Below are 16,712 nucleotides of genomic sequence, written 5' to 3'. Positions count from 1 at the left end.
AATAATCGGTTCTTAATGTTTTTCATGATGTTTGTAAGGAGTTTGTGACAAAATAGTAACTTTTTCCTCTTCAATTACTGAATAATTTTGCATTTTAAACTTTTTCTCAGCCTCGTGCTTGATTATTTAAGATCCGCTCAGTCAGTTTTTAAGTGTCAAAAATGGTAGAAAACTTTTGTCTGTATTTGATATTTTCTGTAGAAGCAATTGCGTCTTTGCGTTTAATTTTTTACTCTCCACTGCATATGTGAATCAGATCTCTCAGTGACCATGAGTATTTTCAGTTCAAAAGTGCTTCCTCACTTTTTGCAATCCCCGAGTCGAGAAAAAATCGGAAAAATATGTAAGATAATCGGTGAAAAGTAAATTTTCACCGCAAATTTCGGACATGATTTTGCGGTGGAATGCGGTGAATGCGGTGAAATTATGTAAGTTCTTACAAAAAGTCACCACCATTCGCCGCTAAAATATGTATTTTCACCGCCCTTACAAGGGTTCGAACCTCTCACCTCCTGCATGACATCCACATCTTCTTCAACTTCCCCATCTCTCACTAACTTTTAGTATTTTTGTTTTGAATATAAATCAAATTCACTCTACTTTCTGTAAAGCATGCGCGCTGAATTTTTGTAAGATTTGCAATTTTTAGCGGTGAAATTACATATTTCAGCGGTGAAATGTGGTGATTTTTTGTAAGTTTACCGCTTACGCTAGTGGTGAAATTACATAAACTCACCACTTAGAAAAAAGTGTCAAAAATATGTAAGATTAAGGGGTAGTTTTGGTGGGTGGGTAAATCTCACAATTAATTACTACCCATTAATTTCACCGCATTCTTTGTTGATCTCACACAATTTTGAAAATTTTTTCTAAGCGGTGAACTTTGTAAGTTCACCACTAAGTTGAGCGGTGAATTTATGTAATTTCACCGCATTCACCGCTTATCTTACATACTTTGGACACTTTTTTCAGAGCGCTGAGTTTATGTAATTTCACTGCTAAACTCAGCGGTGAAATTATGTAATTTCACCGCTACCAGGGGATAAAGGTTTTTCACTGCATTCACCGCCTGATTTACGTAATTTCACCGCATTCATCGCTTATCTTAAAAACATTTCCGCATTCACCGCTTGTCTTACATAATTTTGCGTTGAATGGCGGTGAAACCTCGATCCGGGTCAACGGATGGTTGTCAGAATGATTTAAATTTGTTTATCACATCAATCTCTATCGAAAAAGCAGTAAAATTCTGACTGCTGCTTATAAAATTCTTCAAAATAGATTGGTCAAGAGTCACTGAAATTTCAACGGTGGACGCAAACATGTTTGAAGAAAACGGACGATGGAGGATGTAAAACCGCCAGCCGATATATGCCGCCAATAGAATTGATAAATTAGTCAACCTGTAGATTAAATTTAAACTATAGAACAAGAAGCTGGAAATAATTCCTTCTAGTCTTCTTGGTTATAAACATTAAATATAATGGTTGTTGGCTGTATCGGGTTATACAAGGACATTTCTATTCCTAGTTAGCGCGACTAACTACACTCGGGGCCGTTTCCGTTTATGAATTGGCTGAAAAAAAAGGCAATTGAATTTGGTCGGATTAGTAAGTGTTATCCGTTTTGTAATCATAATTCTTAATACACGGGAGAGAACTTCTAATCAATTTCTTTTACGCTTTTATCTCCGCCAGCATTGAGGAATTATCGCCATACAAGGGATACTAGAATGTTGCTCGTATGTATTATGTGTGTCCGGACAAAACCTAATGTCCAAATAACCAACTGTAATAATAACAACAACCACTTTCATGATTTGATAGAGATTGCTCATTTTATGTTAACAGGCGAATCGGTAAAACATAATTGTATTAACAAAGAACAAAACAGGACACACTGATTTCCATTGTTCACTTGAACAAAAAAACTTGAATAGGGGACAAAAAAACTTAGAATATTGAAATGCAGTTTTTAGGTGGAACCGCTTTTTAGGTTAATGCGCCTATTTGATCAAACTATAGCGTGTCCCATAAAGTTGAAATAAGCGAACGTTTCAAAAGCCACAGGTTGCAGTTCAAAGGTCAAAGTTCAAATTTAAAACATGTAGAAAAAATTGATGAATAGAGCTTAATAGTATAAACGTTGACATTCAAATGACCAATTTGATGCTCACGTAACTGTTTTTGACGTTTTCGAACGTTCGCTTATTTCAACTTTATGGGACAGACTATACAATTTGGTCAATTTTGATGGAAGCGTTAGACGTGAAAGTCAGCTCAAATTGTCACTGTGAGTATCAAAGTAATCGTCTCAGAAGATAACGCAAACAGCGAAAAAGACGGTGGTGTTCGAATTTCGTTGATTGAAAAAATGTTCACAAAAATAAAATTTAAAATTACAAATTAAATGGAAACACAAAATTGGGAAAAGCTTGCCAATACCCTTCATATAGTTTTATTGTTATAATCTTACAATTAGGGTACACGCCCACTATTAAGTTATCAACTAGAAGAGCTGGAGAGGTGGCATTTTGAGAGAGCAGTTTCAATTCGCTATTGTTTTCTAGATTCAAACATTAGGTATTTCGGCATTGGGTACAATATCATGTAGCCGTATTATGGAAGAAAAATCTAAGCGGTATGGAGATTGTGATGGTTTCAAAGAAACATCAAGAAACTTAGAAGTTTTCTTCATTAAAGTTTCAAAGAACGAAAGAAGAACTTACCTGACGAACTTTATTGCTGTGTCGATAAGTAATGGCCACAAAAATAAACTCAATTCTAATTTTGTTTTGGCGCTATCTTTATCTTATTGACCTATCAGTCATATGTCAGAAGCAAATTCTCCCACCAACAGAAACCTGATTTTAACATCCATCGACCTCCAACTAATGAACTCGATTGTACCCAAGCCATATATTATTCTCATGAAATGTTGATGAAAATAGAAAATCACCTCCGGGATTCGGAGTTAAGATCTATTCACATGCCAATCATGTAAAATATTTTCAGCTAATCTAATTTTTCTCTGTATAGTTTCGCATAGATAACCACTATAAACACAAGCTAATTTTTGTATATTTTCAGTTCAAAATTTAATTTAAAATTCAACTTATTGAATTCTTTGACCCATGTTATCGACCACGACAATGGTGTCCAGACCAGCTACAGACAGACAAATTTTGGATCTACAGAATGCAGAATCAGATACTGCGTGGATTATGTCTTTTGTGGCGAAATGTCGCTCAGAGAAGAAAGAGGACAAGGTCAACAGCGACGGTACTGTACAGGACCTACAGGTAACCAATCTCTTCCTTAGTATGTGCGGGCAAGATGCAATTATTAAACTTAGGAGCCTAATGAGTCCTAGGAGTTTGATAGACACTCCGTATAAAGACATCAGATTGGCGATTCAAAACTATATTTCTCCGAAAGAGAGAGTAGTAACGGCAGAAAGGGCTAAATTTCTGTCCGTTATACAAGGTGTAGGGGAGTCAGACGACGACTTCCTAGCACGTCTTAGAGAAGAAGCACGCTATTGTGACTTCGAAAAACTGAAAACAGCGGCCAACCCCGAAGAGGAATTGGTAAAAATAAAGTTTATTTCAGGTTTGAGGGACCCTGAAGCAAAACTTAGACTACTAGACGGTATTAAAGCGCAAAACCAGCAATGTCGGTTACTGAAATGACCGAGAGCTTACAGTTCAGAAGTCAAGCAATGGCTTTTGCATGTTCTTCATCAGGTAATAAGCCCTTTAATGTGAAAGAAGAAGTTGGGTTCAACTTCAAAAAGACCTTTCGAAAACCAAATGAAAAAAATTACGGCTAATAAAAACAACAACATGTGCACTATGTGTGGAGGTAAGCCATAGTCTAGTAGACCCTGTCCAGCGCTAAGTAAAAAATGCAACACCTGTGAAAAGGTCGGACACTTCTCAAAAATGTGTAGAAGCAGACCTCAACCAAACTCAGGTAAGTACAATAAACAGAACAAGTTTTGCGAAGAAGAAAATGTTTCTTCAGAGCAAGCATCTCCAGCATCGGAGATGGGAATGTTTTATACTAAAGAACAAATCTTTAGCATGTCTGTGACATGGGAACATATCTCAAAAAATAACTGCAAAGTAAAAATGCAGGTAGACACAGGTGCAGATAGCACAGTGATATCATCAAAAATATGGTCTGAGCTTGGTAAACCTCAGTTGGATGGTAAGATAAGACATCTTGAAGCTTATGATGGTCATCAATTAACGCTTCTGGGATCACTTACTTGTGACGTTGAGTGGAACGGAAGCAGGCTCACTCAAAAACAACTTGCAGTTGTGCAGTCTGATAAAGAATTTGGACTACTTGGAAGAGACCTTCTACCCAAGCACGGCGTGAACAACATAAAAGCCGAGCACCTACCTGCTGTGAAGGGTTACAAAGCTCATGTGAAGCTGATACCAGGAACACAGCCAATGTTCTGCAAAGCAGGAAAAATACCCCTACCTCTTCAAGACAAGGTCACAGAGAAGCTGGAACAAATGGTCAGACAAGGCATCCTTGAACCGGTACAGCCAGGAGGAGTCACTAATGCATCTCCAGTGGTGTGGCAGAGAAAGAAGAGTGGAGAACTGAGACTTTGCGTGGACTTGAAAGTGCACATCAATGGCAAGGTCATGGATGAGGACTACCCAATACCGGACATGGAGACGATCTTCCACAACCTACATGGGGCCTCATAATTTGGCAAAATTGACCTCTCAGATGCCTACTATCAAATTGAACTTGACGAAGAAGCTAAAGATATATGCACAATCAACACATCTCAGGGACTGTTCAAGATGTGCCGACTACCTCAGGGATTGAAAAACTCTTCTTCAATCTTCCAGAATTGCATCGAATCAACACTCAAAGGATTTAAAGTTGTTGTGATCTTTCAAGACGATGTATTGGTGTATGGAACTACCAAGGAACAGTTCGACAAGAGAATGCTTGCAGTCAAGAGTCGACTACGTGAGAAAAAGTATACTATTAATGAGAAAAAATCTAACTCAAAGCCAGTCGATAGCGTTAGCTTTTTGGGATACTCCATTTCAAAGGAGGGAATAGCACCAGATCCCAAACATGTTGAAAAAATAAAAAATGCAAAAGCACCAACTAACAATAAACACCTCGAATCGTTTGTTGGGCTAGCTAATCTTTACGGAAGAATGATTCCTGATTTTGCAACAAAAATGCTACCCTTAAATAACATGAGAAATAACGATTTCTCATGAGGCAAAATGCAACAAAAAGCCTTTGAAGACATAAAAAATGAATTATGTGCTAACCCACTAGTACAGCTATATAGTCTACAAAAAGAAGCAACAGTTACTACTGACGCCTCTAAAAAAGCCATTGGCGGGGTTCTTTCGCAAGAAGGACATCCAGTCATATATGTATCGAGAAAATTGACTCCAGCGGAGCAAAAATAATCGAACATAGAGCGGGAAGCACTGGCAATTGTGTTTGTGGTCACAAGACTACAACAATTCCTTCTTGGAAGACGATTTACCCTATAGACTGACCACAAACCACTCAAATATCTCTTTGCACCAGACGAGGAGATCCCAAAGACAGCATCAGCGAGAAACACAAGATGGGCAATAGCTCTAATGGGTTTCGACTATGAGTTGAGGTACACACCAGGAGAGCAGATACCCCATGCAGAAGCTTTGAGCAGAATGGATTTTGGCGAAGACGAATTTGACAACGATCGAGTGTGCTTCGCAATCAATAACATCTACTTCGCCCACAGTGATTTGGTGACCCAAGCAGAAATCAAAACTGAACTTAGAACAAACAGACTCTTCCAGGACATAATGAATCGAATCAAAAGCGGCAATTGGAAAGAATGTTCAGAAGCGGAAAAAGGATTCGAACAACAGAAAGATGCACCTACTTTACATAATGGAATCATCTTCAGAGGTGTTGTTACTTTCATTCCACCCAAACTACGACACTTGGTTTTGGCAAAAGCGCATGAGACACATCCGGGGAAGAATGCAACTGAGGCATCAGTCAGAATGATAGCATGGTGGCCTGGCATTACCCAAGACGTTCAACACTTTGTTAGTAAATGTAAGAATTGTCAATTGAACAGGCCTAGCCTGGGAAAAACGGTCTCTACGTGGCCAGAAGCCGACGTTTGGGAACGGCTCCACATGGACTGGGGTTATGTTAAGGACCAAGGCAATATCTTAGTAATTGTTGACGCGGGTTCTGGTTGGATAGAAGCCTTCCCCGTGGGAAATAGAACATCAGAAACAGTTAAAATATATCTTAGTCAAATCTTTGCAAGATTCGGAATACCAAAAACTTTAGTTTCTGATAATGGTCCCGAATTTGTAAGTGGTGACCTTAAACAGTGGTGTGAATCACTGGGAATTAAGAAAATAGAATCACCCGTCTTTCATCCAAGAGCTAAGGGACTAGCTGAAAGAGCAGTTCAGACAGTGAAGCGGGCACTTCAAGCGTGGAGTCCCAACCTTATTGTGTCATTTGGAGCATTCCTGCAAAGGGCACTGAAGACACATCGCAACACTTCAGAGACGAGGAGCAAAACTCTAGTTGAACTCTTGTTGGGACGCAGAGGGAGACTACTAGCAATAGCAGATTTCGACTCGTGCGAACCCATTCTATTCAAGGCCAACGAAAACACAGACAGTTCCTGCTTCCTTCATCATCAGGAAGGGCTTGAACACATCTTTCATACAGCCCGAAAACTCAGCACGGACTATTCTAGTGAGCGACAAACAAATTGCGAGAATAGACGAGGACAATGTGAAAATTGAACCAGCAGTGGAGGAGACCTTATCTCAATCAAAACAACAACTTCAGAGCACAGATGTGGGACCTTCACTTCAAGATGAAGCTTCTGCAGCCACATCATCTGCAGAGCACCAACGACCCGAAACCTTAGAGCCTTCACGAACATCAACAGGAAACAGAAAACAACCCGACAGATTTGGAGAACCTATACCCACAAACTTGTTAAAAAAGGAGGAAGGATGTGATGGTTTCAAAGGAACATCAAGAAACTTAGAAGTTTTCTTTATTAAAGTCTCAAAGAACGAAAGAAGAACTTACCTGACGAACTTTATTGCTGTGTCGATAAGTAATGGCCACAAAACTAAACTCAATTCTAATTTTGTTTTGGCGCTATAAGTATCTTATTGACCTATCAATCATATGTCAGAAGCAAATTCTCCCACCAACAGAAACCTGATTTTAACATCCACCGACCTCCAACTAATGAACTCGATTGTACCCAAGCCATATATGATTCTCATGAAATGTTGATGAAAATAGAAAATCACCTCCGGGATTCGGAGTTAAGATCTATTCACATGCCAATCATTTAAAATATTTTTAGCTAATCTAAATTTTCTCTGTATATTTTCGCATAGATAACCACTATAAATACAAGCTAATTTTTGTATATTTTTAGTTCAAAATTTAATTTAAAATTCAACTTAATGAATTCTTTGACCCGTGTTATCGACCCCGACAGAGATTAAGGCGATTATGAGGTATTTTCCGTTTAAGTGATATGTTTCAACGTGCCATTTTCTACAGGCCAACGGTCCGCAATGGACAGAAATCACTCTAAATAATAGCGCAATTAAGCGAATGAGAGTCAGTTTTAGGGGTGTATCTATTCATTGGCGTTGAGCAGCTTCACATGGTATCACATCAGTTTGATCAAATTTTACTGCAAAAAATGTGATTTCCATGATAGCCCCCAAAATATTATTATAGTACCTCATTATGGTATATTTACGGTAATGGGTGGGAAGGGGGGGGGGGCTATAGGTTACGTGACCACTAAGCTGGGGGCTGTAATAGAAAACACTCAATAAAGCTACATCTTCAATGGGTCGTGTCCTTCAACGAGTGGGGTGTGTCTGAAATCCCAGAATATAGCGTAGTATAGTCCGACTAGGATCCCAGCCAGAGACACAGCCACGATGTATCCCCCTGCAGCTATCAATCTAATCGTCTTCTTGTACTGTGAACTCTTTCCTCCTGTTATCACTACATTGGACTGAGACTGTTCCAAGAAGGCCTGCGAACGTAGTTCCCTGCAATAAATTCAATAATAATACCACACGGTTTTAATCATCATAGAGAAGTTAGCAAAGTTGGAGTAATTTAATAACTTCAAGAGGGCAATAAAAACCACCTGGTATTGTTTTTAATCAACTCACCACTCTTCATAGAAACAGTGGTGACAAAAGAGTGGCCGAAAAAGATGGTCTAATGAGGAAAATGGAAACTATAGCCCCATGAAATTATGGTCTCTCCATTATGGTATATTTACCATGATTGGGCGTCTAATAGGTTATCTAACCATTCAGCTGGGTTATTTTCAATCTAAATTTCTTAAAAGTACGTGAAAGCGGTACTTCCAAATCCACTTGATAACATAAAGCAGCAAAGCCGCTTGTCTTCTCGAAACTGCGCTACAAAGTTTACTTTTTCTCACTTTAAAACATTTATTTTACTCAGTTCAAATTGTGTCAGCAATTGCTTTCATATTAGTGTTCAGTGGCATTAAAAACTTAGATTAAAGCGACTAGTTTTAAATTTTATAATTTTGCATTTTTCACTTGTTTCCTGTCTTCGTCAAGTACCAACCGCAGGATGCTGGCAAAGCGAAAAATAGTATATTTCACTTGTAGTTTTTTTTAACTTAACTAATTTGCAAGAGCAGACACATGTTACTGACACAAGAATTCCTCATATTCTCAAGTGGATTTTCAGCTCTAAATGTTTTAATTGAATTAAACCACCCAGAGTATCTCAACACTTGACCAGTGTAACTACAGAACTTTATAGAGTCGTTTTTTCAGTTGTACATTCTGTAGAATTTGGAAAATTCTACTTTATCAAAAGTTTGGCATTTGAAAAACATTAAAATTGAATTTCGAAGATTGGCTACCAACAAATGACTAGTAACTACGATGGTCTGCAATTCAATGCCATTTGACAAACGGATATACAATAAAAAATTGAGTGATCAAGAAGTTGAGCGGGTGCAATATTGATTTTCTGCGGGGAAATAAATATAAATAATTTAGTTATTGTCAGGTATCTTCCCAAGCATGATCACCACAATTGGTAGGGAACTAGTACATACCTCGGGACAAGTTTATTTGTTGTCAGTTTTGTGAAATTGTTGTAGAAGTACACTTCCAAATAAGAACAATATCTTGAGTTGAGAGTTTGACCAATTGATTATTTGGTAGCGTCAGAAGTCTGATTCTGCCTTTGGTTCAGTTTGAATAGCTTTCAGGGAAGCCAGCTGTGTACAAAAAAGCGTTCAGGTAATTAGAATATTTTTTGAAATCAAAACAAAAATAATACGTTAGAGAGTCATATTTTCCACAGCAGCAGTTTGAACGAATACGTTGTTCACGTTCTCTATTACGTTGTGATTCGAGTAGTTGCTAAGAAGGAGTACCCCGCCACTCTGATATGTGTTTTGATAGTCGAGTTTAAGAACGCCCATAGTAACTCTGATATCATAGAGGAGTTCAAGCTAAAGTAAGACGGTTAAAAAAAGCTGAATCGTTGAGAAGTGAAGTTGGTCTTTATTGGGAGAAAAGGGATAGATGACAGAATATCATAGCCAAGAAAAAGAATTCTTGAGGCTGACACTAAAGACATTTAACTATACTTGATTGATTCATCGGAGAGTTTGAAATCTTTCATTCAATTCCAAAGTGATTGACTAAATTGAACTACACTACAGTGCTCAAACTCTGGGGCACTGTGCGTAACTTCGAAGAAAACCTTCCCACCAATAAAAAAAATATTTCATATAGAGTTTTGGTTGGTAAAGTATCCCCAACTATTAACCTGAAGTAAACGCAAAATTCTACAAATACTGTGTTCATGTCAAAAAATAGACTGATTAGTTGGTTTCATACTAAAAAGTTGCACTACTAATTTGAACCTGAAATTAATCCGTTCATTACTATTATCATACAATTGTAAGCCTAAATAGCATCATTCTATATTTATTGTCAACCTATATAACATTCTCTTTTTAAGTTGCTTCAGGCTAAGGTCTGGTGGCACCTAGCATTCTGCACAAAAAAGTGTCGAAATGATAGGTAAAGGAATAAAATTAAAAGATCATTACATTAAAAAGTCTTCTTTTCACCAACAACCCTAAGCATTATTATTTTTTAAAATTAAATGTTCAAGCTATATGTAATTAAAATTGAGGTGGATTGGCTGACGTGTGAACTAATCGGGGTAAATGATAGGGATTGAAATTAATAGATATGATTTAGCGAGACACAAATTAAATACGCTATTGCAGTTACCGGACTTTGAAATTCCTCTGGAATAATGATATAGATCAACAGAGTAATTTGAAGTTCAATTACTTGCTTCGAGGTGTGAAATGGAGACGCTGTAGTATAAAATGAAGAAAAGCCAAATGATTCAAGAATTGAAGCAACACAGATTGAGCTGTAGAACATGAGGAGACTATGACCACATATCTTAATACGGCCCCACTACGGCCAGTAGAAAACTTAACAAAATTTAAGGATGGTTTTTTCTTAGATGTATACGGCGCCGTAATACGGCTGTACACGTACTCCAAATTCGGGTAACCTGGGGTGGAACAAACCAATGAAAAACTTCTTATGCTTTTAACAGCAAGACTGAACTGACCGAAGAGACGCTTGGATTAAACCAAAGGCCAGACAGCTGCTGTTGAAATCGTACAGTTCTAGTGGCCTGACAAGAGCTGATATTGGGAGCGTAACTGGCTACTTTTGAATTAGCGAGCGTTTATTTTACGGCCTCGTGGCCCAGCATACTTGAGAAATAAACATACTTGACAAAGTTTTCGTCTAACAGCTCCTCTGGAATGTTGTCGAGTGAAAATGACTCTTGCATACTGGGTCGGGGGATGATGCCAGTCCTGATGTAGTTCTGTAGATAGTTGTCATCTTCACCCTCTCCCTCCTCCACTATCAACTCCATTCTAGAAGCAAGCATAATGCATTAATGTCTATCTAATAGTAGATTTTTAGATTCTTTTGAAATGTTTGCTTTTCATTCGACTCTAGGAACAATAAATCAGTGAAAAATTATTGTTTTCGTTTTGATGATATCGATTATATATGACAACCAATTCAAAAAAATAAAAAAGTTTTCTTACGGCAACTTTAAAATTTTATAGATAACCCTGGTAACGGGCGGCAAAGTGATTTGATAAACAGATGCCATGAAGATTGATCGCCTCTATTTTTTGCAGTTCAGATAAATAAAGTAATCGATTAACATTATCCTTTTTTTCGGAGTCACAGGACCCATGGAGTTTGGATCAATATTAGATCTTGTAAATTGTTTCTACATGGTAACCACAAACATTTATCTTTAGTGTTCAAAGAAACTGCTGGGTGTTACAGATGGCTGTACAAATTTGATAAGAAAAACAATTTTTCGATAACCGTTTACCTAATAAAATAATAATAATAATAATAATAATAATAATAATAATAATAATAATAATAATAATAATAATAATAATAATAATAATAATAATAATAATAATAATAATAATAATAATAATAATAATAATAGTAATAATAATAATAATAATAATAATAATAATAATAATAATAATAACAATAATAATAATAATAGTAATAATAATAATAATAATAATAATAATAATAATAATAATAGTAATAATAATAATAATAATAATAATAATAAATTGTTCTCGAGTAGGATGTACACTTGTTTGCAACACATATGGTATAATTATGTACCAAAATAACAAATCTACTCGACAGGTCATCAATATGTCCAAGAGGTCCTAGTCTAGCGATGACCAGTACCATTACTATGATCAAGGTGTGAATGCGTGGCGTATCAAGGTAAGAGAAAATAGGGGGAAACCTCAAAACCTTATTCTGAATTTTATGAGATCTATCGAGTTTTTGTTATTAAAACAAAGCAAAAAGTTCTAAGTTGTCTACGAAAAAATTGTTCCTGAAACTAGATAAGAATTGCTTAAGTTCTCTTGCACTCATTAGTTGCATTTCTCAAACAAAATTAGGATAGGATTTTGAAATGAAGTTAAGCAATTTTCGTATTCTTACTCCTAATCTTTTAGGACGCAGGCCGCTGCGTTTGTTTGCAGTTTTAAGTTGCTTTGATTGGACTCTTTTTGCTTGCAGCGTATCAATTTTTTTTCTAGTAATTACAAATTTGAGACAATCAATATTGCATTCTGCTCTCGAAATTTCAGCTAATTTTTTCAACAGTTCATAAAGGTGCATGACTCTAATCGAGTGAATGTGACTTAATTCGCGTTTCAGGCAAGTAGAGGTTGGTTTAGGTTTATTAAAAAAAATTCTTTTAATTTGTTTTGTTTTTGACTGAAGTGGCAAAATTAATGGTTTGTTACTTGTTACATAGACTAGTACGAGTGGACATACACTTTGTATGTTAATAACAGGTGTTTAAAAGTTAAAATCTGAGCCGGTAAAAACCCCATAAAATAACCATTTGTTACCCTGTGCCGGTAAAAACCCCATAAAACAAAAACATTTGTTACCCTGTGCTATCTTCGTAAGTAATTGTATGACTTCAGATTGAAAGCGTTACTGTTATCACCTGCGAGATGTTGTAGTAAATCTTTTAAAAGATATTCACTTGAAGCTTCACGTTTATTTCTGAGGTTCTTATCTTGTGTTAAAATTAGTACCAACTACAAAATGGACTTTTTACTATTTACATCTGAATCATTTACTCATGGATTGAACAGCAGCTGAAAGAACACATTTTTTAATGCTTTCCTGAAAATAAGTTATATAAATCAACTCAACTAAATACCTCATTGATAACAATTACCGTTTATACTCGGCGTTTATGAAAATTGATCGAAGAGTTTTTTAAGTTGCAATTGCTGACTTATTAAATTTTTTTTTGAGAGAGATCTAAAGAACCAGAAGTTATATTTTTGTCTCCGTTCTGGTTTTTCTTAATACCCTTAATACCCAAGTTGAGGTGCCAGACGGAAGTGAACTCTGATCAGACTCCCCTAGACTGAAGTAACATCTGTTCAGACTTATGCGCGCTTAAAATCTGGTGTGCGTTTGAACTGCGATCGAAGCAGTCTCTAATCAAAACTTCCCAGACAGAACTGACTTCTGATCAAACTGAAATCAGACCACTGTCTAAAGTTTTCTGCGGCCCTGGCTCAGACCAATTCCAGTCCTTTTTCTTTTTCGTACTTCGAGGCCCAGATAATTTCCTGACCAGTGTCAAAACGTTTGTGCGCTCGAAATCATTTCTGAACAGAGTGTCTTTTGCTCGAAAGCCACTTCTGATCAGACCAGTGTGTGCTCAAATATTCCCCTGAGCAGACTAGTGCGCGCTCAATCCAACTCGGATCAGACTCTAGTGCGCTCGAAATTGCCTCAGATCAGACACAAGGACAATCAAAATTGCCTTTGATCTGACTCAAGTGCGCTCGGATTTAATTGACTCGGATCAGACTCAAGTGAGCTAAAAATTGACTCCGGTCAGACCCAAGTGCGATCGAAATCGCCTCTGATCAGACTTAAGTGCGCTCAAAGTTGCCTCGCATCAGACTCAAGTGATCTCAAAGTCGCCTCTTATCAGAGTCAGATGCGCTCGAAATAGTCTGTTTAGAGAGTGGTCTTAATTGTGAAGAAACCTCTGAATATTGCCATCATATTTTCTTATCATAAAATTTGATGTTTGCAGTAATATCTTCCACTAATTAAATCCAATTCACAGAATACTGCACAGAAAAAAACTTGAATTGTTGAAAAAAATATTCAATATGCCATTGCTGCATGTTCCTGAATCAATGGATGAACCTAGACAGCTTTCCATAAAAATATCTTGATCTGCGGTTATTCAAAAATGCTTGCCAAAGGGATCGGTATTAGCTATCAGCGAGAATCTTTGCTTCCTTTCTAGAAGAGTTTGTGATCAGAACGCTGCATTGTTGCTGGCTCTTGGCGGAGCCAACATATGTCATCCAAAAATAAAATTCAAAGAAATTGAAAGGAAAAAGACGCACTCGAAATGGTTTTTGATCAGACCCAATTGTTCCTCAAATCTTTTCTGATTAGACAATTCTGCGCTTGAATCTGCCTCTGATCAGAACATCCCGGACGCAACAGACCTCTGATCAGATCATTTTCCAGACTTTCGTGCACTCGAACCAGTTCCCTGACACTTTAATTTTTGTCTGAAAGTACACCGTTTGCGTTCGAATAGGATCTGATCAGAGGTCAATGCCGTCTTGCACCTGAACCTGGACACACTTGGTAAAATAGACCAACACGCCTATTTCTTGTTCTCCTGAATGCTAAAAAGTTTTATTTTACTGACTATCATTGTTGAAAGGGTTTCTACCACCTTCACTTTTTATAATTGTAAAGAGCTTTTGTGTCTTAGACACTATAATTGAAACTCATTTGTGGTTGTTGACAAGCTCCTGTGAAAGAGTCTTTTTACTCAATTATTTTTTTTTAACTTTTCAAGTGATATCCAAAATGAAGTCAAAGTGGTCATCTGTGGAATATGTAATGCATATTAAGAAATTAATTCTACAGCAAAAAATCAAATACTGTGATTCAATCAAATACTTGCCTGAATTTAAAGAAGAACAAACTAATTTCAATTGCTAGTCTAAGTTGCCATCAGCACTTTTTTTTCAGAACAAACTGCGAATAAAATCCAAAATTACATCAGATTGGAATGCAGGTTACATTTAAGGTTTGTTTGTTTATCTGTTGACGAAGTACAGCAGAGTGACTAGAGGGAGTACAAAAGATTATCATTTCAAATCCCTTTAAACAGGCCAGGTGACTCTATGGATTAGAAGTAAGCAGCAACGTCTCTGCCCTTCCGACTAGACGCCAAGTCTTTTAACCCTTTGTTCTTCTAACATTACAATCCCTCTAATCTCTCCAACAACCAATGGTATGAAAATGCCCAAAATACTTGCTGTCAACTCTACCTATGAAATTTTGCCTGAATTTAAAACTGTTACCAGCACGCCTGATTACAAAAAAATGTTTTCGTTAATACGGTTCGGCAAAAGCTCGCGAAGACCCGAAACTGATCATGCAAGATACTTTGCAAAAGGAAGCTGGTCTTGCAAAAAATCTCACTAATCTTGTGATGTCCTGCAAGAAAAACAAATTTAAAACGTTGAAGTAGGTAGATCTTGAAGCCCGTTGATTTTCGAAGAACAAAGCAGGATTTTCGATGAAATTTGCAAGATTTAAATAAAAACTTTTAATATCATTTCCCTCAAAAACCAACAGAAAAATTTTAGGAATTTCTATACATAGGAATTATAAAGTGACTGGAGATGTAACGTTATGTTCATTTAACAAGAGACGAAACTAAGACAACCAAAACCAAAACTACGTGGAAAGAAGCAGTCAGCATCAAATTTTTTTAAAAAATTGCGGAAAGTACATAGCCTCAATATAAAAATTAACAAAGAGGCTCAGTAAAGTGCGTACGCACATATTGTTCCGACCCCGCTCATCCACATTCTTGACTTAATTGGCTACCAAATGATGAAGAGAAAGAAAACTTTCAAAAACATTCAAATCGGTCAATTAACAACCACTGGAATACAATAATGCCACGCTGGAGGGCCGATGAAAGTTGTTGACAATATGACTACTAGTAAGGACAGTAATAAAAACCAAACAACAAACATTATTTACGACCAAATCTCGATGTCGATAATAAAACAAAAAAAAATCATAACAAAACCAAAATAGCATCAGATAAAACCTAAACAAAACAATATAACATATACTTCATTGAAAAAAAATGCGGGACCTGTCCTCAATGCGACTTGTTAACAGGTCGACCGAAAAGAGGTGCAAGGTTCCAATATACGTTTCTATTTTTGAAAACAATTAATTTCACAGTTGTTAATGTCAGTAGATGTCAAATAAAATCACTAAAAAGTTCATTTCAAATTCAATTGAACAAATTTCAAAACCAATGGCATTTCCGATCATCGTTATAAATTAAAAAAGAAAACAAAAACACTTTGAAATGTACAAATAAAAAATCTCAAACATTTCATGAAATCTCGTAGAATCAAATATAACAAAGCCAGGAAACAAATGTTTGAAGCTAAAACCTTCACAAATATAAATTTATAGCTCACTGGAAATGGGTTGTGACTTGTGTTTACAGATAATGAGCCACAAATTGTCCAAAAACTTTAAAAAATAAGAAGCTCAAAAACCCAAATAGGTTTTTGAAAACAAATACTTTCAAAAATCTTTACAAACAAAAATTTTCAATGAAAAGCGGTAGATTAGGTTGCAACACTTCAGGAAGCCAGTTGGGCCGGTTAATAATGAGACTAAGTAACGACCCCACAAAATAACAACAAACAAACAAAGAAGCCGAAACTTCAAACATTTTTACAACAGCACTCTGTTTAAGGCACTATAAATATAATAAGTTACCTGCAAAAACTGTTAATCATCACTTTCTCCTTATCTTAACATCAACGAGTCTTCCTTATAAAAGAACTACGTAGACCTGACAACAATAAACCCCTAAATTTGAACAGTACAGAAATCTCGAATACTTCTTATGAAACAGAATGATCGAAGCAATCAGTCACATATA

The 16,712-nt window shown here is 36.5% G+C and overlaps 1 protein-coding gene across 1 annotated transcript; it reads right to left on the bottom strand.

Annotated features, from left to right (window-relative positions):
- Nucleotides 1-7,841: 7,841 nt before the first annotated feature.
- On the bottom strand, nt 7,842-14,846 carry LOC142340045 (uncharacterized). The gene is made up of 3 exons (XM_075390446.1): nt 14,691-14,846; nt 10,885-11,034; nt 7,842-8,110 (listed from the first exon to the last, which is right to left on the bottom strand). The coding sequence occupies exons 2-3, from the start codon at nt 11,031-11,033 to the stop codon at nt 7,891-7,893; spliced, it is 369 nt and encodes a 122-aa protein (XP_075246561.1). The 5' UTR covers nt 11,034; nt 14,691-14,846; the 3' UTR covers nt 7,842-7,890.
- Between the last annotated feature and the right edge of the window lie 1,866 nt (nt 14,847-16,712).

Source organism: Convolutriloba macropyga, chromosome 5 (genome assembly GCF_964194025.1).
Source record: "Convolutriloba macropyga chromosome 5, txConMacr16.3, whole genome shotgun sequence".
Classification (NCBI taxonomy): Eukaryota; Metazoa; Xenacoelomorpha; order Acoela; family Convolutidae; genus Convolutriloba; species Convolutriloba macropyga.
The sequence above is the reverse complement of the archived record's forward strand: the minus strand, read 5'-3'. Positions and strand labels throughout refer to the sequence as shown.

What these genes read in the sequence shown, in the direction of transcription:
- LOC142340045 (XM_075390446.1), bottom strand. Translation starts at nt 11,033, where the DNA reads ATGGAGTTGATAGTGGAGGAGGGAGAGGGTGAAGATGACAACTATCTA. An exon ending in TTAGACGAAAACTTTGTCAA is followed by an intron (nt 8,111 to 10,884) that starts GTATGTTTATTT and finishes AATTTATTGCAG; the next exon opens with GGAACTACGTTCGCAGGCCT.